Source organism: Betta splendens, chromosome 13 (genome assembly GCF_900634795.4).
Source record: "Betta splendens chromosome 13, fBetSpl5.4, whole genome shotgun sequence".
Lineage (NCBI taxonomy): Eukaryota > Metazoa > Chordata > Actinopteri > Anabantiformes > Osphronemidae > Betta > Betta splendens.
In genome coordinates, this window is record NC_040893.2 from 13,685,725 (window position 1) to 13,708,427 (window position 22,703).

The 22,703-nt window shown below is 42.0% G+C and overlaps 4 protein-coding genes across 6 annotated transcripts; all 4 read left to right on the forward strand.

Moving 5' to 3' along the window:
* Positions 1–1,270: 1,270 nt before the first annotated feature.
* Positions 1,271–4,231, forward strand: LOC114868511 (uncharacterized). 2 transcript variants are annotated; one of them, XM_055514030.1, is made up of 11 exons: positions 1,271–1,377; positions 1,713–2,078; positions 2,179–2,262; positions 2,343–2,402; positions 2,500–2,556; positions 2,643–2,663; positions 2,751–2,939; positions 3,014–3,061; positions 3,139–3,201; positions 3,284–3,331; positions 3,418–4,231. In XM_055514030.1, exons 1-11 carry the CDS (start codon positions 1,272–1,274, stop codon positions 3,474–3,476), a joined length of 1,101 nt encoding a protein of 366 aa, XP_055370005.1. In that variant the 5' UTR covers position 1,271; the 3' UTR covers positions 3,477–4,231. The 2 variants fall into 2 exon arrangements, with proteins under 2 accessions (XP_055370005.1, XP_029028001.1); XM_029172168.3 differs by having other exon boundaries at positions 3,299–3,331.
* Positions 4,232–5,000: 769 nt separating this feature from the next.
* Positions 5,001–9,505, forward strand: dhx40 (DEAH (Asp-Glu-Ala-His) box polypeptide 40). The gene is made up of 17 exons (XM_029172166.2): positions 5,001–5,337; positions 5,448–5,593; positions 5,684–5,803; positions 5,993–6,220; positions 6,388–6,454; positions 6,536–6,667; positions 6,741–6,840; positions 6,939–7,025; positions 7,166–7,348; positions 7,427–7,507; positions 7,598–7,755; positions 7,863–7,977; positions 8,130–8,238; positions 8,521–8,615; positions 8,704–8,773; positions 8,912–9,140; positions 9,305–9,505. The coding sequence occupies exons 1-17, from the start codon at positions 5,169–5,171 to the stop codon at positions 9,424–9,426; spliced, it is 2,211 nt and encodes a 736-aa protein (XP_029027999.1). The 5' UTR covers positions 5,001–5,168; the 3' UTR covers positions 9,427–9,505.
* A 225-nt stretch (positions 9,506–9,730) lies between these two features.
* Positions 9,731–17,929, forward strand: akt2 (v-akt murine thymoma viral oncogene homolog 2). Of its 2 annotated transcripts, none has more exons than XM_029171921.3 (14): positions 9,731–10,162; positions 11,790–11,946; positions 12,284–12,415; positions 12,507–12,618; positions 13,002–13,155; positions 13,555–13,686; positions 13,804–13,869; positions 13,961–14,029; positions 14,265–14,387; positions 14,539–14,667; positions 14,807–15,021; positions 15,621–15,708; positions 15,794–15,896; positions 15,989–17,929. In XM_029171921.3, exons 2-14 carry the CDS (start codon positions 11,901–11,903, stop codon positions 16,066–16,068), a joined length of 1,449 nt encoding a protein of 482 aa, XP_029027754.1. In that variant the 5' UTR covers positions 9,731–10,162; positions 11,790–11,900; the 3' UTR covers positions 16,069–17,929. The 2 variants fall into 2 exon arrangements, with proteins under 2 accessions (XP_029027754.1, XP_029027756.1); XM_029171923.3 differs by lacking the exon at positions 9,731–10,162 and adding an exon at positions 10,273–10,405.
* A 1,598-nt stretch (positions 17,930–19,527) lies between these two features.
* Positions 19,528–22,476, forward strand: ccnp (cyclin P). Its single transcript, XM_029172529.3, has 9 exons — positions 19,528–19,700; positions 20,056–20,181; positions 20,353–20,428; positions 20,523–20,695; positions 20,848–20,946; positions 21,144–21,299; positions 21,425–21,583; positions 21,685–21,863; positions 21,995–22,476. The coding sequence occupies exons 1-9, from the start codon at positions 19,647–19,649 to the stop codon at positions 22,155–22,157; spliced, it is 1,185 nt and encodes a 394-aa protein (XP_029028362.1). The 5' UTR covers positions 19,528–19,646; the 3' UTR covers positions 22,158–22,476.
* The last annotated feature ends 227 nt before the right edge of the window (positions 22,477–22,703 follow it).

Genomic DNA, 22,703 nt, shown 5'->3' on the forward strand with positions numbered 1-22,703 from the left:
ACAACTGACGATCACTCACACAACCACACGCACGAATCCATATGATCAATGTATATAACCAAGTAGTTGTTAAATGCCACATTACACCAGTAGTAGATGAAGAGCTTATGTCAGAGCATGTGTTAATACAGCTTTGTAAATGGTATCCAGTATCCAAGCATCAGGTCTGTACAGTATATGAACATATGGACATCGTGTGATGGTGACACTGTGTCACAGACTTCCTCATCTGGATGTTTAACATGACCACTGCTGCCCAATCAGTGGTAACCAGTGAGGTGAAGCACATGGAGGGGATGCTTAAGATGCATCTCAGTGTAAGCTGCAGTGTGCGCTGACCTTTGACCCAGACAAAGATGCAACCTGCCGCAGGTGTTGTAGGTTGTCATCTGCGGTGGGATTGCAGGGTCCTCTGGCCCCACACCAGCAGACCAGACTCAGAGGTGTTAGTTTAGTTTGGTTAAAACACAGCTCTGGACGGCCTCTTCTTAACCTTTCTTGCTCAAGAAAACCCAGCTGTGGTTAAAAAAGTGTGAATTTAAATAAAGCCGGTTTACCTATTCATTTGTGCTTGTAAAAAAAACAATATTTTCATTTTTAAACTGGAAGAGCGACTTTTTGTATCAGTACAATATAATTAGATTTATAATAAAATATAAATATATTCTTGTATAGACATGATGATTGTTTGTAAAAGCAATAACAATGTCCTGTAATATAATTGTTGACTAGAAACTCAATGTAACATTACAGTAATGTATGTGCAACGTTTGAGTTCAGTTCTGAAAATATTTCAATATAAGTGATTTATTGATGAAATGTAAACAGTGTAAAATGATGTTTACATATGTAAATAAACAATTCCGTCTACCGTATGTGTTTAACATAAAGGTGATGTTTAAAAACGCCTGTGGCTTTTATTATGGTGAACGTTTCCATTTCACTCGTGAACGTGCTTCACGATGAGGCCCCTCACTTTAACCTAGAACCCTGCCGGTTTAGCAGGAAGTGGTCTGATTTCTCATTCTCATTTCAGCCATGAAGCAACATTCAGGCACACGTCCTCTTTATGAAACATCATTTGATAATTATTTTACATTTCATTTCAGGAACGACCGCCATGCAGCTGGGAATAAAGGCTCAGGTGTGTTATATCACGCATTTATCTGCTGTTTGAACTGAAATAACACTGAATCATTTCTGCCAGTAGGAAATGTTGCTGTAATGGTTCTGTGGTTTCGTCCCATGATGCTCACATCTGTAGCTTAACCATGCAGCATTACCACAAAGGTCTCAGACTCTTCACGGTGATGGCAGTGAACATTGTCAGGTGGATTTTCTCTTTAGCCTTGTGCTTCATGTGTGTATCTTCACATGGTAAGTAATTTAAATAATCAGTCTTTCTGTACAATTATAATAATGGTGAATTATTATTTAAATTACCTTTTGCCTTCACATGATTGTGATGGGTTTTTTGAATTTATATCTCTCTTATATCTCTCTCTTATATGTTACATATAATACATAAAGTTTAGTAAAACACATGAAGTTATTGTTATTATTACCATCATACTATTAGTGTCTTTAAATACAGTCTTTAATTTTTTTGTTGCTGTGGCCTTAACATATATAAACTAATCCAAGTCTCCAAGATGAAGTTGTCCAAGCAGAATATACATAAAATACATGTGTGTTTCTTTCTTCCTGTTAAGATGAGACCTATGACATGGACTATGACATGGACTATGACATGGCCTATGACATGGCCTGTGAAGACGAGGAGTTCTGTGACACTCAGACACTCTTTGCTCTGCTTGGTTCGTCTGTGCTTCTCCCATGTCCCATGACCAAGAGCCTCAGCGTTTCCTGGGTCCGTACCCCTGACTTGGAGCTGGTCAAGCTCTCTTCGAGGGGACGGATAAACTTCCTGGACCCTAAACGTGGGCGTCTGAAGGCCTTTCCACTTCTGGCCACACAAAAAAACTTCACCATCCGCATTGATGAGCTTGAGAAATCGGATCTCGGGTGTTATCGCTGCAGAACCAGCGACGCTTGTCTGCAAGTGGAGCTGGCTGAAGGTGAGTGTGTGGCCACAGACTCTGTAGACAAACACAAATAAAGAGCATAAACATAGTGGCAACAGAGTTTCCTGTGAAAATAACACAAATTATCACGCAGCGACAGGGAACAAAGACATGTGGCTGCTAATTTACATCTGTGCTGGGGTGGCGGCGTTCATCTTGCTGAGTCTCTGCATCTACTGTGAGTATCTGCCCAGCATCAGTTCAGCGGGTTCAGCCTATAAAACTCAAAGCTAAAGTCGTTTTTTCTTTTTATCTCAGTGATCATTAGTCAAAGAAAAAGGGCCAGAGAAAACCAGCCTGCAGGTGCCAGTATTGAAGGTGCGCAAACATTTTACTGCTCACCACTTGAACACATTATCCTCTGTGCTTCACTGTATGATTAGGTATCAAACTAATAATCCAAGTTAACCTGCAGTTGCAGGTCCCAGTGCTCCAGCTCAGGATCCAAACATTGCACCCGTCCAAGAGCAAGGTAGTGCCCAACACACTGAGGGGGAATACTTTCAAGTTACTGTACGAAGGGATGAGTGACTGTCTGCATTCTGCTTCCTTCTACAGGATTGGACAACAGCGTTTATGGTGAGTTCACATCCTCTACATGTGATTGATCCTCTTTCTTTTAATGTGAGTGCCACTGTTTTTATGCATGCATGTTTTAAAAATCAGAGAACGATGACTTCGACCCGGCCAACTACCTGGGCCACCCCGCCAGGAGCACGCCTAGCGCACCCGAAGTCTCAGCTGGCGTGAACCAAGCGGAAGATGCTCCGAGCGCCAGTGAGATTTATCCAAACCTGAACCCGTTCAACTTTGAAAGGGCGGAAAGCCAGAAAACAAAACACAGGTTTCATACAGGTAATCAGTAAAACGTGTATAAACTTAACGTAAGAATTAAAAGAGATTAACTTGGTCTTTCCTCTCGTCTCCAGAACTCATGAGCAGATTACGACAAGCAAGTTTACGTCGACATTATTATGGTAATTTACTAATTTCTCATTATATTACATTATTTTAGTGCTGTTCGGGGATTTAATTTATACTTTTAATTATACAGTCAACCAGCATGAGCTAAACAAGCAAAAAGCCAAACCCACAGAGGGGGAGACACATCACAGAGGTATTTTGATGTCATTGCTTTGTAGCCTATCAGTTATTTCTCTGAATGGAAGTATTAGGAAGTGCTACATTTTTCACTCTAGAGCTTTGTTCTGCAGGTGCTGAGAAGAAGAAGAAGAAAGCCAAAGACAGTGAGTGCTGACCTAATCAATGGGCATGTTCAGCATAAGATAATACCACTGTGCACTGAACCGCTGTCCGGTTGTCTCCCCCTCAGATTGTGAATATAAAAACCCGATTTACAACAGCAGCACAGAGCAGCTGAACCAACCGTAGAGAATGAAGGCAGGTGTATGAGCCGTTGCTGAAAGCAGTTGTTGAAAATGATGATGGTGCATTGTTGACCTTAGGAAATCAGATGTTTAGAAAGATTCAACAATCCAATTCAACAATTCAATTGACAATTTAACGTCTGTGCGACTGTTCATAAACTATCAAGGTTCGGGTTATGTACTGTTATGTTCAGGTTAGTATTTCATATACATACAGTATGTAAAATGTGTGGGATCATTGTGCTCACAAAATAAAAGGTTTGACTCTGCCTTTAGTTTTCAAAACCTTCAACCCACAGAAAGTTGTGGGTCACATGTTTGTCTTCTAACTGTAAAAGGAAACCAACATCCTACAAGCAAGCTGCTACCGTGAACACACCCGTCTGTGGCCTGACAGCACTGATACAACACTGCTGCCGATCATGGTCTGTCGCTTTCATCTTAGTGTTGATAATGGAAGTCTGCATTTGTGCTGCCATTTGTTGTTTCTGCATTTACACCCAGATGAACATGGCAGATATTACTAAGCTGATGAAATAGCAAATCAATGCAATTACTTCCTTGGAGAAGGTGACTCCTTAATTATCTTAACAGTTTTTCTTAATGAATGTATTGTGAGAAGAAGGCTGCAAAACAAGTCTTGAGCTTGTGTCCGTTTACTGGAAAATGATGCAGATGACAGGATGCTACAAATGTACAGTTGTTCTCATCTATATTTATCATTTTGCGATTTCAGTAAGATTAAAATGCAACCACTGATCTGATTGCTTCATACTCTAATTTATGGACTACATGTATATGAATAGTGGTACTTAATATACTGTTCACATTTCCCAACTAGAGCCAAAAAAGGAACAGTGTAGGAAAATGTTTTCAAAAGGCTAGTTTTCAAAAGGATATTTACACAAAGCTTTATTTCCACTGGGAAATTAAGATTTGTAAAGGTCCAGTGTTTACAATCCTGTAGCAACAGTAAATAAAAGTGCAGTTAGTTTATTATTATTAGTAGTAGTATTGTTATTGTTTATTTACTGATTTTATTCATAAAACTCAGTTGAATATCACTGCTGACAAGTGTTTTTAGGAAGGCATAAATCAGGAAGAACCCCATCAGGATCAGGTCAGAGGATTCTTTAGTGTGTATTATCTGGTGGACCTCTTTATGCAATAGCTCCAGAGAAAAAACACATTGCAGTTGATCTTTGAAAGACACCACAGTCTGCAACTTCAGTTTACGGTCTACAAATATCATCATTGACCTAATTAATGGGCATGTTCAGGATCAGATAATACCACTGTGCACTGAACTGCTGTCCAGTTGTCTCTCCCCGATTGTGAATGTAAAAACCTAATTTACAACAGCAGTTATATTAGATTGGTTGAAATTGGAGTGATTAAACACAGATGTTTACAGTAAATAATCAGAATTGCATCGTGTAGTACATTTGTTTAAATAAAGTTTCATTTGAAAACGTCTGGGTCTTTTTTATGTCATGTGACAACAATCTGTCCAATAGAAACACAGAATCCGTTCGTTTGCGGAAGTCGTTTTGGACTGCATCGTCGTGAGAGGAAAAGTATTGTGAGAAAACGTACACTTCATTTTGCTTAATAAAAAATAATCTGCGTAGCGACAACACCGTTTTGAAGTTTACTGCCCGTCGTTGTTTTGATACCTGGATCGTCAGATAACGCTATGTCCAAAACATCGAGGGGGGACGCAAAGGACGAATCTAAACATCTGCCGATATATCGCCACAAAGCCAAGCTGGTTGAGGCTGTCAAAGCTAGTACTTTTCTGGTAGTTACCGGAGAAACGGGCAGCGGGAAAACTACACAACTCCCGCAGTACCTGTATGAAGCTGGTAAGCAGCACAATACGCCCTCATGAACAATAGACGCTCCTTATGGAGGCAGCGTGTAGTGTAATTGAGTTTCTCCGGGCTGTTAATTGTCTCCCGTGCTCATTGTGTAGGTTTCTGTAAAAATGGCAGGATTGGTATTACCCAGCCCCGCAGAGTGGCTGCCATCACAGTGGCCCAGAGGGTCTCCCAGGAGATGCAATGCACTCTGGGTAGGGAGGTTGGCTACCAAGTCCGCTTTGATGACTGCACGTCACAGGTGAGACGCAATGATGCAAATTGACTGTATTTACCGGTATTAAAAATGCATTCTGCTTTCTGTCTTAACACCATGATATGTTTGTTTTAGGACACAGTGGTAAAATACATGACTGATGGATGTTTGCTCCGAGAGATCCTGGCAGACCCTGGACTTTCCCAGTACAGCGTTGTAATATTGGATGAAGTTCATGAGCGCAGCCTCAACACAGTGAGTTATATATTATAGTCGCCGAGTGTCATCAAAAGATTATGGATTGGATTGGATTTAACTGTGAAATGTTTACAGTTTGTCATAAACAGAATGGCATGAAGTTAAACTGTCCAAAAGAACTAGGAGCCATTTAATTCTTTCTCTTCTTCATTCTGTAACACGTTCATCTGATTCTGTTTGCCACAGGACATTCTCCTGGGTTTATTAAAGAAAATATTCTCTAAAGCAACAAAGAGCCGATCTTTCCCTGTAAGGGTGGTGGTGATGTCTGCCACCTTAGAAACCGACAAGCTTTCAGCCTTTCTTGACAACTGTCCCGTATTTACTATACCTGGGAGGATGTTTCCTGTGACTTGCACTTTTGGCTCAGCGGTGGGACCTAAGGACACAGAAAGTACTGCTTATGTGAAAGAGGTGCTGCAACGTATTTCTGAGAAATTTTTTTATTCATAGCTTATTCACCGTAAATATAATCTAATTCTATTTGATTTCTTAATATTCATGATTCTGATTAATTTGGGTTGGATGTGTGTTGTAGCCTGAGGCATTTTTTTTATTAGACTCTGTTTTTTGCTCTGCAGGTTGTGAAAATGGTGCTTGAGGTGCACACTAGTGAAATGGCTGGGGATATCCTGGTGTTTTTAACTGGTACGTGATAGCAAGCCCTGAAATCAGAATTCACATTAACCCTAACAAACTTTGCCATATTCATTTCTTTATGTTTGACAGGTCAGACAGAGATTGAGCGCGCCTGTGACTTGCTGTTTGAAAAAGCAGAGTCTATAGACTATCGCTATGATGTACAGGACCAGACAGTGGATGGCCTTCTTATTTTGCCCCTTTACGGATCCATGCCAACTGGTAAACACACAAACATATATTTTTGGAAAATTGATTGTCAGTGTTTGTGATACCCTATTTTCTTTAATTATAGATCAACAGAGGCAGATCTTTCAGCCATCACCTCCAGGAATAAGAAAATGCGTAGTGGCTACTAACATTGCAGCCACATCTCTCACCATTAACGGCATAATGTGAGTAAGCCCTGTGAAGGCTGGTAGAAATGATAAATAGGTGAAAGTGTTACTGATCTATGCAAAACACATTACAATTAATTTTATTTCTGTTATAGCTACATCATAGACAGTGGCTTTGTGAAGCAACTCAACCACAATTCAAGAGTGGGAATGGATGTCTTGGAAGTGGTGCCTATTTCAAAGTGGGTCTTTTTTTTATTTTAATCTGATATTATTCTGGTTCAAATTATCTTCCTGCTTAATCCCATTAAAGATTGTCTCAATTGAGGACTGCCTTACAATGATTTGACTAGATTTTGGGTTGTTTTTTTTTTGTGACTAGGAGCGAGGCACAGCAGAGAGCAGGCCGAGCTGGAAGAACCTCAGCTGGTAAATGCTTTCGAATCTATACAGAGGAGTTCTGGCAGAAGTGCATGCCTGAATATACCATTCCAGAGATCCAGAGGACAAGTCTCACAGCAGTGGTACTAACACTCAAGTGCCTGGGTGTTCATGATGTCATTAGGTACATACCCACTAAATGTCTGTTACAATTAGATTTTGCTTTTAATTTTTTTAAATAAATAATTCACTTGTTTTTAAGGTTTCCCTATCTGGATTCCCCAGAGGAGAGGTTTATTCTAGAAGCATTAAAGCAGCTTTATCAGTTTGATGCTATTGACAGGTAAGTGCTCATATTTGTGGACCAGTAGCAGTATTGGAATATGTAGAACATCCAATTAAGGGAGGTGTGTGTCTGGTGCATTTGCTGTAGGAGAGGAAGAGTGACTCAGCTTGGGAAGCTGATGGTGGAGTTTCCCCTGCACCCGGGCCTCACCAGGGCTTTGCTCAAAGCCGCCTCGCTCGGTTGCGAAGATATGTTGCTCTCTGTAGCTGCCATGTTGTCTGTGGAGAACATCTTTATTAGGCCAGGTCAGCAACTTGGCTTTTTAATATTTAGCTTGGCAAGAAAGACCCATGTAATTGATCTGTCAGCTGCGATGCATATGAGATTTCTTTACTGGATTGTCTCCCAACAGGGCATCCTGAGAAGCAGAAAGAAGCAGATAAAAAGCACAGAGCGCTAGCTGCTAAGTGTGGTGGCACGAATGATTTTGCCACGCTGTTAACTGTGTTTCAGGCATGTAAATCCAGGTACTGTGCTTAATGGATTACTGCAAGATGAGGATGTAATACAATATTCCTGTTTCTACATAGAATTACCAACATGCTTCCATTGTGTGATAGTGTTGTCACGACTGTCATTCTGTAAGTGTCTATGTGTAAGCATTTATCTTGTACTTCAGTGACAGACCCTCAGCATGGTGTAAAGAGAACTGGATCCACTGGAGGGCGCTAAAGTCTGCCTTCAGTGTGGAGACTCAGCTGCGAGAGATCCTCCTCCGCCTGCAACAGGTACAGCATTGAATACGACTCTTGTTTAGCCCAGTGACTGCTGCATGAGATGCTTTCTTTCTCTGTTACATAATTCCCATTACTCTAAACACAATTTTAACACATAGTTCTGCCTTTTGTTATAGACCAAATATGTTTCCTCACATCATTGTACTTGTTTGACATTTACATATTACCGGAAAAACCAAGACATAATTTTTTTTATTTAAGTTCTCTTTAACAAATCAATGTTTTTATAATGTTCATAAATATTGTCTGTGTTTGCACTCTCTTGCTTCACAGATGCGAGATTTTCCTGTAGAAACATTTGATGGAAATAAGAATGAGCTCTTCAGACGATGCCTGTGCACAGGATACTTCACCAATGTTGCCAGAAGGTATCATGAAGTTTTCCTTGAAAATATCTGTTTTTAACTTTATCAACTTGGGAATAATTGTTTTGCTCATGTTTTCCATTTTACACAGGTCTGTGGGAAAAGTGTTTTGTACAATGGATGGTCATGGATCCATGGTTAACATCCATCCATCATCTTCTGTAAGCATATTTTACACTGGTTTTAAAATATATATTCTTCATCTAATACACATACTCTTTGGATTTGTTAATTCAGTATGGAAATCTGTCATACTGCTTCTTGGTTTTCTCATCTGATCATGATTCTGTTGCCTTAAGCTGTTTGACCAGGATGCAGAGCTAAACTGGATCATATTTCATGATGTGCTGGTGACTTCCCGGGTGTACATCAGGACAGTGTGTCCAATTCGATATGAGTGGGTGAAGGACCTATTACCTAAACTCCATGAGGTGGACGTGTATGAATTGAGCAGTGTGGCGAGAGAAGAAGTAACTGATGAGGAGATGACAAAATGGGAGATGAGGGAAGCAGCTAAAAGACTTCCAGGTATTCAAAATCAGGGTGAAATTTTAAATTAAGTTGCATTAAATTGCTAATAAAAACATGTTATTTATTTAACATATTTTAACAAAATTATTATAAAGGCAAATGGTGGAATATATTTGTTCTTAAACAATGTTTACCAAGGTAATAGTTTTCTTTTCTTTCAGAGGTTTCTACTGAGGACGTAATAAAAAAGATGGAGAAGCGCAACAATGAAGCCACTGTCAGCGATGCGCGTGCTCGATATCTGCAACGAAAACAGCAAAGACAACAAAATAAAGCTCTTTGATCATTTGCTACTGTCATACGTGTATCGGAAATGGGTATTTTATACAACAGTTTTTAGTAATAAACGTTTTATCACATTTGTAACGTTGACTCTTTAATCCGTGTCACACCGTGGGAGGGTTCCGATAATCTGCTTTATTTCAACACATTCATCAGATTGAGCAGTGGCTGTGGGGCATAAACGTCACGTTATGGTTGTTTTTTACCGCCTCTGTCTCGGACCACTTCACCACAGCCCTGAACATGTGAGGTCAGGTTCGTGCTGCTGCATTTCATGTACTTTGACACCGACTATTCAGGTGCAGTGGAGCCGCTTGGCCTCTGACGTCACTTCCGGTTGCGTGCGTCTGCGGGGCTGCTGTGCTGTGCTGTGTGACTGGGACGTTGTATTTCCACGCCAAGCAAACGACTAACCACGTTAAACGCACGCAGAGGCGGATTTATCTGTCCGTGACAGAGGATTTATTTGTAGCAGAGTTCAATACAAATAGTCATCAGACTGGAGCTCAGTGGACTTTGTTTTCTGGTTACGCTTCAGTGACCCGCTGCAGCAGCAACAGACCAAGCACGCCGCCGCTGCTGTGAGGAAACAAGCTCCGCGATCAGTCCGCTAAGCTGTGTGATCATTGACAGAGTTCAATACACACAGACTTGGGGTGATAACTGGCGTGAGATCGGTGCATTGTAGCTCGCAGTGTCTTCAGTAGCCGACAGCTGAGAGTCTCCGTAACACTGAGGTAAGAAAAGCCGGGGTAACGGGGAGCGCAAGTGGCTAAGCCTAATGCTAGCTAGCTGCTAGCTCGGAAGCTATTTTGGCTAGCTGCCTTGTTTGGTCGTAATGCGGTCATGGTCAGTGTCCTCACTGCTGTCTGGCGCGCCGCTTGGCCAAACCATCCAGTAGCTATGGCCCAGGTGTTGTAGCCGCTTGTTTGTTGTTGAGCGACGACACAAAAAGCTTCGAGGTGTTTTGGACGCGCACGGTAACGTTATTTGACTGTTCCAGTTAGCTAGCCACCACAAAGGATGGTGAGGAGCGTTAAAGGTTACGCTAATGTTTACGTTAGCACGATCATGGTCCTGGGTACAATTTTACTTTTTAAAGCGTTACGAAATTATAACCAACCTGCTGCACGTAATTTCATAATAATCTTACTCTCCTACTCTTGTTTCTGTTAATTTAATTGGTCGTGAACCTAAACGCTTGACTGGACATTACTGCAGATATCCTGTTAGTTAACGAGAGCACCGTTAGAGGTGGTGCTTCTCATTTATCATTTAAAACATCAGCTAGCTCGCAGGTTTGACACTTAGGTTAGTGAATGATGTAGCTATGAACGACCTACAGATGCACCTACTAAAAAAGTCTTTAGTCGAGATAAGTCGTGTCTGTTTTTATCTTTGTAAACAAAACAGTTCAAACAGTCTTTGTGCTCCTGTAAGCGCTGTATTATTCAACCCCATCACTTTCACTGAAATACTGGGAAATTCTGTTAAACCTATTATCTGACATAAGCTGTTGATACAGAGCTGACCCTGAGTCACCAAGGCCTTTCTACAAATATTTTCTAGGAGGTTAATACACTTAAAACAAACTACAGAGTCTTGATGCACAAATCACTGGGACCAACCCTACAATCGAATGATTTTTATGACCCTGGCACCATTACTTTTGTGAGAAGTAACATGTAGATAAAGAGTGTTTTATGAGGTCATTTAAGTGCTGGTAGATTAAACATGTAGCTCGTGGTTATGTTAGCCCCAGTTTTGGTTGTCACTGTCTGTAACATCAGATGGTCCGATAGAAGGTGGCGAGCAGACCTGCAGGTTTCAGCAGCGTTCTTTGTTGCACAGTTGCGTTCTGAGGCAAACGAGTGCTTCAGAAGGTGTGGAATTTTCACAAGCTCTGTGCTGTGGTGACAGCTCTCAGATAGGTATCAAAAGTAATACACAGAAAGCTTCCTTTGTAATGAGAAATCAGTTTCACTTTACATCGTCACCTCCACCTTCCTGGCTGTAGTCTGACTTCCTTTAAGCCCTGTCTTTTCATATTTGTTTTCTCCATGTTCCTCTTACTCTACAGCAAAAACAGCAAGCAAGTAGAACAATGTTATCTTCCAATGCATTGTTTAACTTAAATAAGAGGAATTAAATTGTAAATGGAGAGAAGTTGTGCAGCTGTTTTGTTCACACCGTTAATGGATACTGGATTGTAATGTGTATATAGCTTTGGTCATAAATTAATGTTGACATTTTTGAGTAATATTCACTTGTTAAAATTTGTGTGTGTGTGTGTGTTTTAATGGATAACCAGGGAACAGTTTCATATCTTAAAATAACTGTTCCTTTCGTTTTTTTTTCCTGTAGTTTTTTTTAAACTGAGCAACAGTCGGGCATTTGACCAACTGGAACAGTTTGCACAATTTCCACCAGCTTGTCTGCAGCCCCCTCCCAACCCGGACAGTCTTCTGCCCCAGCATGAATGAAGTCAGTGTTGTGAGAGAGGGATGGCTCCACAAGAGAGGTAAGAGGGTCTGTTGAGTTCACCATCCATCATCTTAGTCTATATAAACCTGATGGGTTTATATAGACTAACAGGTCTATATTAACCTGACAGGTTCTAAATTTTAAGTGTGAATCGTGTATCTTTTGAGTTTTTGTCGTTATCATATCTCAGTAACTTGTGATGCAGACACACAAGTGTGTGTGTGTGTGTGTGTAACAATATTGTGTGTATAACCATGTTAACCAACCAATCCGTAATTTACGTAGCAAGTCCTATTTCATACAATCAAATGCTCTACAGATGACGAAAAATGTAATAACAAGCACTGTTGAACACCTAGCCCCTTTTTTTCCAGGTGAATACATTAAGACATGGCGACCTCGCTACTTTATTCTCAAGAGCGATGGCTCTTTTATTGGCTACAAAGAGAAGCCTGAGGTGTCAAGTGACCACAGCCTCCCACCGCTCAACAACTTCTCTGTCGCAGGTCACTTTTACCTTGTGTTTGGTTGCTTTCCGTATGTGCCACAACAGTCCTTTACTTTCTTTGTCTTATCTAATGTGTCTCTGCCTTGTAGAATGCCAGCTCATGAAGACAGAGCGCCCCCGGCCCAACACATTTGTGATTCGTTGCCTCCAGTGGACCTCTGTTATCGAGCGGACCTTCCATGTAGACAGCAACGAGGAGAGGTGAGACAAGTAGTTTGACTTATAGCTGCTGTAGCACATGGGTGGAGGTTACAGTGTGTTCTCCATCTTCAACGTATTGTTATGGAAGTTAAACAAAGGCACAGTCTGTTCAAAAAAATGAAGTACAGACAACAGGCTGTTTTTCATTATAGCAATAAAATCTATTGTAGTTTGTTAAAGTAAAAAAAATTGTCATACTTGATAGAATTCTCTTACAGATTTAAGGTGACTATTCACCCCCAGACCAAGCAGTTGTTGTTTATGTAGTCTTGTCCAGGTATCAAATCTCAGCACCTTTTAGTATGAATCTTAGTCTTAGGAAGTGGTTACTACTCAGACTTGTTAAGGATAGTGGTAATGTGTGCATTTCTTCTCTGGGTCAGGGAGGAATGGATGCAAACAATCCAGGCAGTGGCAAATAGCCTGAAGAGCCAGCAGCAGGACGAGGAGCCCATGGAGATCAAATTTGGCTCCCCGAGTGACAGCAGTGGCACAGAGGAGATGGAGATTGCTGTGTCCAAATCCCGCACAAAAGTGGTCAGTATTTGCACAAGCTTGGCCTGGCAGCTGACAGTGTGCAGCGTAAGCTCATCTTTATTGAGCAAGTTGTCCAAACTTTAAGCCTCTTTCTCAATGCATTTTTAGTGAAGCAATCTCTAATTGAATGGAGAAATATTTGTACATATATTTTGCCAGCTAATTTTCAATAGCATCGGTTTCACAAGTAGAGAGTGTTTCCCTTGCTGCCATTTTGACGAGCTAATATTAAGTCTGGGAAAACTGTGTCTGTTACTTACATGATTAAGGATGATGTGTGCTTCCGGATACGTCAAGTGAACAGCACCGTCATCGACATTGTATCATCATTGTGTATCAGCTCAATCTGCCATTGGTATTAGTAACATATGTCTCCATCATTGACCATTGTTGCTACAGAACATGAGTGATTTCGACTACCTGAAGCTGTTGGGCAAAGGGACATTTGGTAAAGTGATCCTGGTAAAGGAGAAGGCCACAGGGATGTACTACGCCATGAAAATCCTCCGCAAAGAAGTCATCATTGCTAAAGTTAGTGTTCTCACTATAGAGTAACAACATCACCTGTAATCATGTTGTAAAAATATTGCAGCGTATTGGTTAATGTTGTTGCTCTTGCATTTACTGAATGTAAGTGTTTTCTTCTAGGATGAGGTGGCTCACACAGTTACAGAAAGCAGAGTTCTTCAAAACACACGACACCCATTTCTAACGGCAAGTTATCAGTGACTTCTTGATGTTTTTCCTAAAATTAAGGGACAACGTGAGGATATCGCCAACCCTAATTTTGTTTTGTCTTCTACAGACACTAAAATATGCATTTCAAACACACGACCGACTATGCTTTGTGATGGAGTATGCAAATGGAGGAGAAGTAAGTGTTACAGTGTGTGTCAGTTTTTGCAGTATTCAGGTCAATGCAAATGGTGGGTTAGATGAACCGCTGTTGACACAAATGAAGTCAAAACACTCTTCATTGTAATTATCAATAATATTATAATTATAATAGCAACCAGTAAACACAGAGAAAACATCTAAAACGTGAGAAAACTGCTCATGTCAGTTATATAACAAAGTGTTTTGGGGCATATTTCTTTTCTGTCTTGCAGCTTTTCTTTCACTTATCACGGGACAGAGTGTTCACAGAAGACAGAGCGCGATTCTATGGTGCAGAAATAGTGTCAGCACTGGAGTACCTGCACTCACGCAACGTAGTTTATAGAGATTTAAAGGTAAGTTGTCTACTAGCTCCAATGGTGTGAGTCACTTGCTTGCCTTTTTAAAATCCAGCAAAGCCCATAACATTTTCATGGACATGAGCACAATCTGATCTTTATAGATCAGTTACTGTAGAAGAATAAGCATGAATCTTTCTATGCACAGCTGGAGAACCTCATGTTGGACAAGGATGGCCACATTAAGATAACAGACTTTGGGCTGTGTAAAGAGGGGATCACAGACGGTGCCACAATGAAAACCTTCTGTGGAACACCAGAGTACCTGGCACCAGAGGTGACTCCATGATGACCATGAATTTAATATAATAGAGCAGTTTATCAAGTCACATTTATAAATGTGTTTGTAGCAATTACTTCATCAGAACTTTAAGAGTGGCCCTGTGGGGATAAATAAATTCTTTTCATATTATTAGGTGCTGGAGGACAACGACTACGGACGAGCGGTGGACTGGTGGGGACTGGGTGTGGTCATGTATGAGATGATGTGTGGCAGGTTGCCCTTTTACAACCAAGACCACGAACGCCTGTTTGAACTCATCCTCATGGAGGAGATTCGATTTCCGAAGAACCTGGCTCCTGAGGCGAAGGCACTGTTGGCTGGACTGCTTAAAAAGGACCCCAAACAAAGGTAAGCACTGGGCAGCTGTATTCACAACATGCACCTTGATAATCAAGCGATAATTAATTGGTAAGTCCGGTTAGTGAGGATTAAACTAGTTTATTTTCAATTTAAGTGAATGGTTTTTGTACTGTGCAAACGTGGCTTTTCATTTAAGCGCATGGCGCCTGAAGCTGGAACAGTACATCGTGTGAAAAACATGTTCTTTTATGAGGTGAACACTGCAGTTGATTAGGTTTCTAAATCTTCCGCTGTGCTCGGGGGCCATCATGTTTTCAGCTATAAAATACGTAACCACATTATTTGGGCTTGTGCTCCTTTGTGATTGGTTTTGGTGCAGTGTAGCGGCCGTAAACAGGCTGATAATTGATTGTTGTTGTGGTCGAGCCTGAGCGTTTCTGGTAACCGTTGAACAAGTTCTAATATTAGCACCTTTAGGTCTGCCTGCCAGCTTACTAACACATGCACCTGTAAGCAGTAAGGAAATGAAGAGTGTGTGACACGGAGAACAACAATACTACATGTTGTACATTTCTAATGACCATGTTCAGGGTGAATATCAACAGCTAGTAGGTGGATGATAATAACAGTGTCTGGCTTGTTTACAGGCTTGGAGGTGGACCAGACGATGCCAAAGAAGTGATGACCCATAAGTTTTTCACCGCCATCAACTGGCAGGATGTCATTGATAAAAAGGTGCAATATTAAAGAAAGCCATAACAAATTATGTTACATTTAGAACTTCCCACTGTAAAACCACTGATCTCCCTCTTCTCTGCAGCTTATTCCACCATTCAAGCCGCAGGTGACATCAGAGACAGACACGCGCTACTTCGATGATGAGTTCACGGCACAGTCTATTACAATAACACCTCCAGACAAGTGTAAGTAAACCCGACCCGTGTCCAGCCATCTCCGAGCTTTTACGCCTGTTTCGGCTGCTGAATGTTCTTCTCTCTCTTCTCTTCTACTCCAGATGACAGTTTAGATGCAGAGGACTCTGATCAGCGCACGCATTTCCCCCAGTTCTCCTACTCCGCCAGCATACGCGAGTGATCACTTAGACACACGATCACAGCCACACACACACTCACACTGCTGGGGGAATTTTGAGCGACACAGACAAAAACAGGCACAAGACACATTTTCATTCAGTCTTCTACATCAAAGCGCACACATACTGGCAAAGCAGACAGGGCACCGAGAATGAAACGAACACGCAGGCCAGGAACGACTGACCTCAGCAGGATTGTGTGCGTAGACTGGCAGCATTGTCTCCGAATGTCCTCGGGGACCTGGCTTTAGGCTTCCCTGCAGGACCTCTGCTGCACTGCACTGGGCACCACATCAAAGCCTTGACACTTTTGAAAACCAGGTTATTCCAGCAAGTACCACCTCTTTACCAGCTGTACCCATGCTACTCACACACCCACCAACCCACACACCGACTGCATATATACCAGTACACAAAAAAGTACTTGAGAGAAATGTGAGAAGTTGAATCAAAATTTGGAAATGAATGGGGAGGGGGGGGGTCATCAATGGCTGCGGTTTTAAATGTAAAGCCATATTTCTGCATTTTTGTGAATTTTGTTTTCTCATTTTTTTTAACAAGTGCTCTTTCTGGAACTTGCTGTTACAAATCAAGTGTGGGACAGTTCCTACAGTGGGGGGAAATGGGGAAAGAAGAGGAGGGCAAGGAGGGTTGCCATTTCTGTGTTTGCACTGTTTATGTGTGTGTATGAGCACATGTCAATGTATGTGTGAGTGTGTGCGGATGAGTGCAGGAGAATGTATGATCAACCATTTTTGATTCTCAACCATCCATTTGTGTCGGTTTTTGTGCATGTCTTTGGTAACTCAGAACTATTGCTGGAACATCGTGAGCGGGACACTACATGACACTCAATTGCCTTTTTTTTTTTTTAAAAAAAGGGAACAAGCATGTATTTTATGATTACTTTCACCAGATGGTGCTAAATTGACTCAGTCGGAATTAGGAACTGGGATCTCATGCATGTTTTAAATGTTGCATTAATTTAACTGCCGCCGTCTGTAGAGTCCACGTCGCTGTGTCCAGACTGACTGACCAACCGGCCGGTTGCTGGTTGCTGGTCGAAGCTGTAAGCTTAAGTTTTCACAAAGGCCAGTCATGCTGTGTGATACAACAGTAAACAATGTAAAGAGCCTAGAGACTAGACGCATGACAACAGTTCTGTCCTAACTCACCTAGACCAACGTAGACCACGCAGCCTTTCGCTGTCCTTAGTCCAGTAATTTTCACTCCCTAGCTGAAGAGTTGGGGAAACAATCTTTGATTTATTTTCTATGTCATGATATCGTGTTTAAAATATTTTTTAAAGTCTTTGAATGTTCCCATATTTAATAGAAAAGATCAATTGTTAAGTCTGTATATTGAGGCCAAAACTGACTGACTTGGTGGACGTTTAACACTTCAAATGATTCCACATGTGATGTTAAGAGTCTTTGGTTTGTGTTACTTTAATTCTGTGTTGAAGCACTTAAATTAATGTACTTGTTCGTCTGGAGCAACAACCTGCAGGTCTGCAATCCAACTAAACTCATGAGCTGGTCTTCAACCTGAAGACAGGATGAACTAATCAAAACATCAGTTAATGCGTAGTTGACATAAAATCCTGCATACTTGGAGTCATGGCGGCACATGCTTGATTTTCTGGACAGTTTAATGCAATGTGCTCATTGACGCAAAAGTAAATATTCCTTATGGCTGGAAGAGTTAGTTGCTCTTTATGGTTCACTAAAAGGAACATCAAGACTTTTGTTTGTCATTCTTCTTTTTGTTCTTTTCCCCATTATTTTTGTGTCCATCTATTTCTCCAAATTTGGAAGACACGTTGTTTAAGTACACATTATATTAAATATATATTGAAAGTTGCTTTTTGAATAAGTTCTTCATTTCAAGGTTTTCCTTTAGCATATTTAGCAAATATGGCAATCCTGTTATCCTGGATGACTGTTTGGATTAAAGCAGTAATTTAATTAACCATTTTTATAATTAAACCTACAGTATATAGTAAATGTTGATCCTAGACCTAAGTGGTTAAAAAAATAAGTTCTAAAAACAAGTTTTTATTTAGCAGTGAAAACAAGAATAGCTAAAACATTTCTTATCTGCGATTCGATTGGCTCACAGTCATAAGCTGATACTTAGTGACAACATCTCACCATCCTGTGATTCCCCTCATGTCACCTATCAGTTTGTTTCATTTAAGTTGGTGTGCGTTGCGGAGGCTGACTGAGTGTGAGCGTGGTGAGACAGACACAGAAGCAGCAGGGTTGGACTCGTGGAGCGGCAGGTGGCCCCACGTCCCGCGTGTGATCGCGTGCTCCGATGGCGTTGATTTAACAGTTCACAACTCCAGCACCTCTTCTCACTGGCTCAGGCACCGCCATCATACTCTAGCCTAGAGTCCTGCTCCGGGAACAGCAGGACCAGATAACCAGAACCACTGCACTGATGGACTCCACTGTGGACTTGCCTTCATTGCTATCATGGCCATAAGGGGGTGCTGCTGAACTTTTTTTAATATTGGTTGTGAAGCCATACACTGAACCTTTGCTGCTGGCCACGCTTTAAGCAATGCTTCACAGCTAAACATGCAAGTGAATACCCCCGACCTCTCCTGTAGGCACACACGGGCACAACAAGTGCCTCTTCACTATTGTGTAAATACCAAAAAAATAAAAGCTTGATGGTGAATGCAGCATTAGTAGAAGGGGAGGCCTGAAGCTTTGTAGTATTTGATTTGCAGCTTTACTATGATTACCTTGCTTCTCTGTATATTTGAATGTGATCAACAGTCACGAATGTCACGCTTTTATTTATTTTTTTGCGTATTGCTGTTAGTTGAAGCTCAGAGGGCAATAAAAACAATCTTTAAGGGGAGGATGTTGTCCCTGTGGACAGTCTGCATCCCCTTTGCAAGACTTTACAATGTAACAGGCGAAACCTGCTACAGTCTGGTAGCTTATAACATTTGCAACTATAATGTGCCAGTAAACATTTTTACTGAATAAAGCTCCATGTGTCTTTCATGTTTCTACATTCATGTTCACCTGCTCATCCGTAGTAACCTTAGTTTGTTTAGTTGAATTTAGGGAAAGCCTGTTTTTGATTTTTAAACTTGACCACAAAGATTTATTTTATTATATTATTATTATTATTATTAATTATATTTATTTTATTATTATAGTATTTCAGGCATCTTACACAAAGTTTCAGAATACTATATAATTTATATACACAGAATACAATATATTGCAGCAATTAAATGAACGTGATAGTATTTGTGGAAGTATTTGTGAGGCTTAGTCTACTAATCAGTCAAATTAATTTCTTTTTGACCGGTGTTATAATGCAACTTTTGCAAACAAAAAAAAAACGTGCCTGTATTCGTTTGGAGTCCGATCGGAAGTCGTCGTCCTCACCTGTGCAGCTCGACGCCGGTGTCCACAATCAGCGCGCCCACCTGTCTTTATTAGCGGCTTTGCGGCAGCATGGCCGCTCCCTCCGCTCCACGCTTCCGCCGACACACACCGTGAATAAGTAGCTGCAAAGGCCCGGCACAGGAACTCCGTCTCCGGCTGTGACCATGGCCAGGACTGGTTTCTGCGACTCCAAGCCTCTGCTGGACTTACCCAAGAAGGTGAGAAGGTCTGCTCAGCGCATCAGTCCTGGGGACTGAATGAGCTCACTGTTCAAAACGTGGACCTGCACACTAAACCTCCGGAAATCCACGTTGCTGTTGTTTTCTCTATGTAATTTTTGGTGCTTGGTCTGCTGGGTCACAAACTCTTCCTATTTTCCTGCTGTATTTTCCACTCCTGACATGAGCCTGGGTGTGAAGAGAGCCCTGATTAGAGGACAGCCATGGTCACCAGTGGTGAAACCAGTAGTTAAATGTGATTCCCTGCGAGAGAATGAACGGAACTCGTGCAATTGTACATAAAGTCATTAATTTAATTGAATAATTTTTGACTTTTTTTTTGTTGCCCCTGCAGGTGGATGAAAGGCGAGCCCCCTTGAGAACCTGGGCTAATGCCTGTGGGCCCAAAGACCGCTGGCAGCCTGTGGATGCAGATGAGACCAGAATGGCCCCGGTCAAGATGGAGCCGGAGCGCAGATGGGTAAGCCTCCATGCTCACATCTTCACTTTCGTTTCACTACCCACATCACTTGTTTTAAACCTACATTGAATATAGGAAAAAAAAACTTTTATGACTAATGCAACCATTAGTTTTACAACTGCCGTGTTTAATTGCTTGTTTCAGTAACTCTTATGTGTTACCTTTCTGCAGGAAAGGAGCTTGACAATGCAAACGAGCGACGGCATCATCATGGGCTTTCATGAAGGCAGTCAGACAAGCTCACCTGGTATGTAGACCTGCTTTACAGCTCCAGTCCTCACACTTTGGTGTAAACCTAGCAAAACCCCGCTACCTTCTGTCCTCCGTTCCCTCCGGTGCAGCCGACGGGTGTGTGGAGGGGCCCGTGCTGCTTTACACCCGCGGCCTGCAGGGGCTTCACAGCCTACAGGCCTTGGTGCCAACTCTGCTGCGCCTTGAAGTCGAGAACGCGCTCGAGAAACTGAACTTGACGTGGGACCGAACATACGCCTGGGACATGTTCCTGGACATGATGGTGAGACACCAGCACAAGCCTCTCCAAAGCTTCATGCCTTCATTTAAATTTCCCATTTGCACTTTATTGAACCGTTTTACCAATAAAGTGGAATGACAGAACCTAATGTAAATATTTAAGGATTTACTCTGTACTTCCTGTCTTCCCTGCAGAGGACTCAAACATGGCACTCATTTCCTAATGCGGACCTGCCCCGGCACTTCACAGACGCCACCCGAGCTGTGCTGGTGGACTGGCTCATTCAAGTGCATGTGAGTTTGTCAGTCAAGGAAACAGATTGATCAGTAATGAACATGCTGCATCTTTATTAGTTTATACTACTGTGAAGGAGAATTGTGCATCATTGACTTTTTGGCCAGGCACCTAAATACCCGAGAAACCCATCAACTTCTTGGTGTGCTGTAGCTTTACGGTCTGTCCAGTCTAACCTGCTGGTCTCCTTCGTCAGGAGATGATGCACTTCCAGGATGAGACGCTTTATCTGGCCGTCCACCTGCTGAACCGCGCCCTGCGTCAGATCAAGGTGACCACTGCCAACCTGCAGCTCCTCGGCATGGTCTGCCTCTTCCTCGCTGCCAAGAAAGAGGAGTGTCTCCTCCCGGAGGTCTGCTGACTCGTTTCTTCAGCTTGCACAACTGTAGTAGGATGTTTACGCTAGAATAAAAAGTATAAGTTACTTTTGCAGAGTGTAACGAATGTGCTCTGCGTTCCTATTTATGCTGCTCTCAGGTGTCTGGGCTCTGCTACTTGATGGACCACACGTACACTAGGCATGAGCTGCTGCGAATGGAGCGCAAGGTCCTCTGTGGGCTGAAGTTTGATTTATCCTACACTCCTCCCCTGCATTTCCTCCTCCTCTTTGCCTCCGTTGCTCGTTGTAGTGCTAAGGTAACGCTGTTGGCCAATCTCTTTGTCCTACTGCTCAAGCCATTACTTTAATACTGTTAAGTCTCCGCACTGAAGCGTCCTCCCACCCTGTCCTGTATTAGGTGGTGTGGATGGCCCGCTTCCTGCTGGAGCTGTCGCTCCTGGAGGGCCAGTGTGTGGTGTTTCAGCCTGTGCAGCTAGCGGGAGCAGCCCTCTGCTTGTCCCGCCGAGTTCTGCAGGAGCCCCCGACTCCGGAGGGCGAGGCTGCCTGGTGTCTGGCCTCCAGCATCCACGTCGGCAGGTTTGGACATCAGCTTTAGATCTCGTTTGCTAATTGCTCTCTATCCCCTGTTCTGAGCAATCCTACCTTTTTTTGCATGATGAGCACTGTTTGTTAACCTCATGCTCTGCTGTGTGTGTTGTGGTTTTCAGTGAGGCCACCCTCCTGAGGATCATGCAGATTTTGGTCAGCCCTGCTGCCAATGCATACAACAATGAAGCTTGCGCTACTTCTGTTAAGTTCTCCTCTGCAGAGACTCTGCATGTGAGCAAACACCCAGGTCTGAAGAACGCCTCTGCTCTGCTGGGTGTATGACTTATACCCCACGCACAAGAAATGTATTTTTCCAGTGGAGTTCCTGGGCATTGGACTTGACTTGATGGCTGTTTCCATGTCTGCGGCCAGGTCTTTGCTGGCTCCTTTAGAAGTTAAAGCACTCACTCATCTTGTGATATGAAAAGTTTAACGCTACCATTGTTTGACACAGATTTAATGCACTTTTCATGGATTTTGCCAGTGACGTGGCATTTCTTTTAAAATGTTGCAGCTGATTTATAAAATATTTGAACTGTAATATGTCTGTCATGTTATTTGAGAAGTTTTAATGTAAAAATAAAGTGTCTGCTGCAAAGTGTCATAAGCTCAGCCTTCTATTTAAAATGTTGGATGACACTGATCCATTCATCATGTGATGCCATTTGGGTTTGAACTGTCATTCACTGTCACTGTACAATACGCTGACATATTTCACAGTTCACATACATTCAAATCAACAACTCCTAGCTTAAAACTTGTATATTTAATATTGTCTCATTTTACTTCATTTAATGTGGCTTAAATCTGAGGAACCCGTATGCTGCT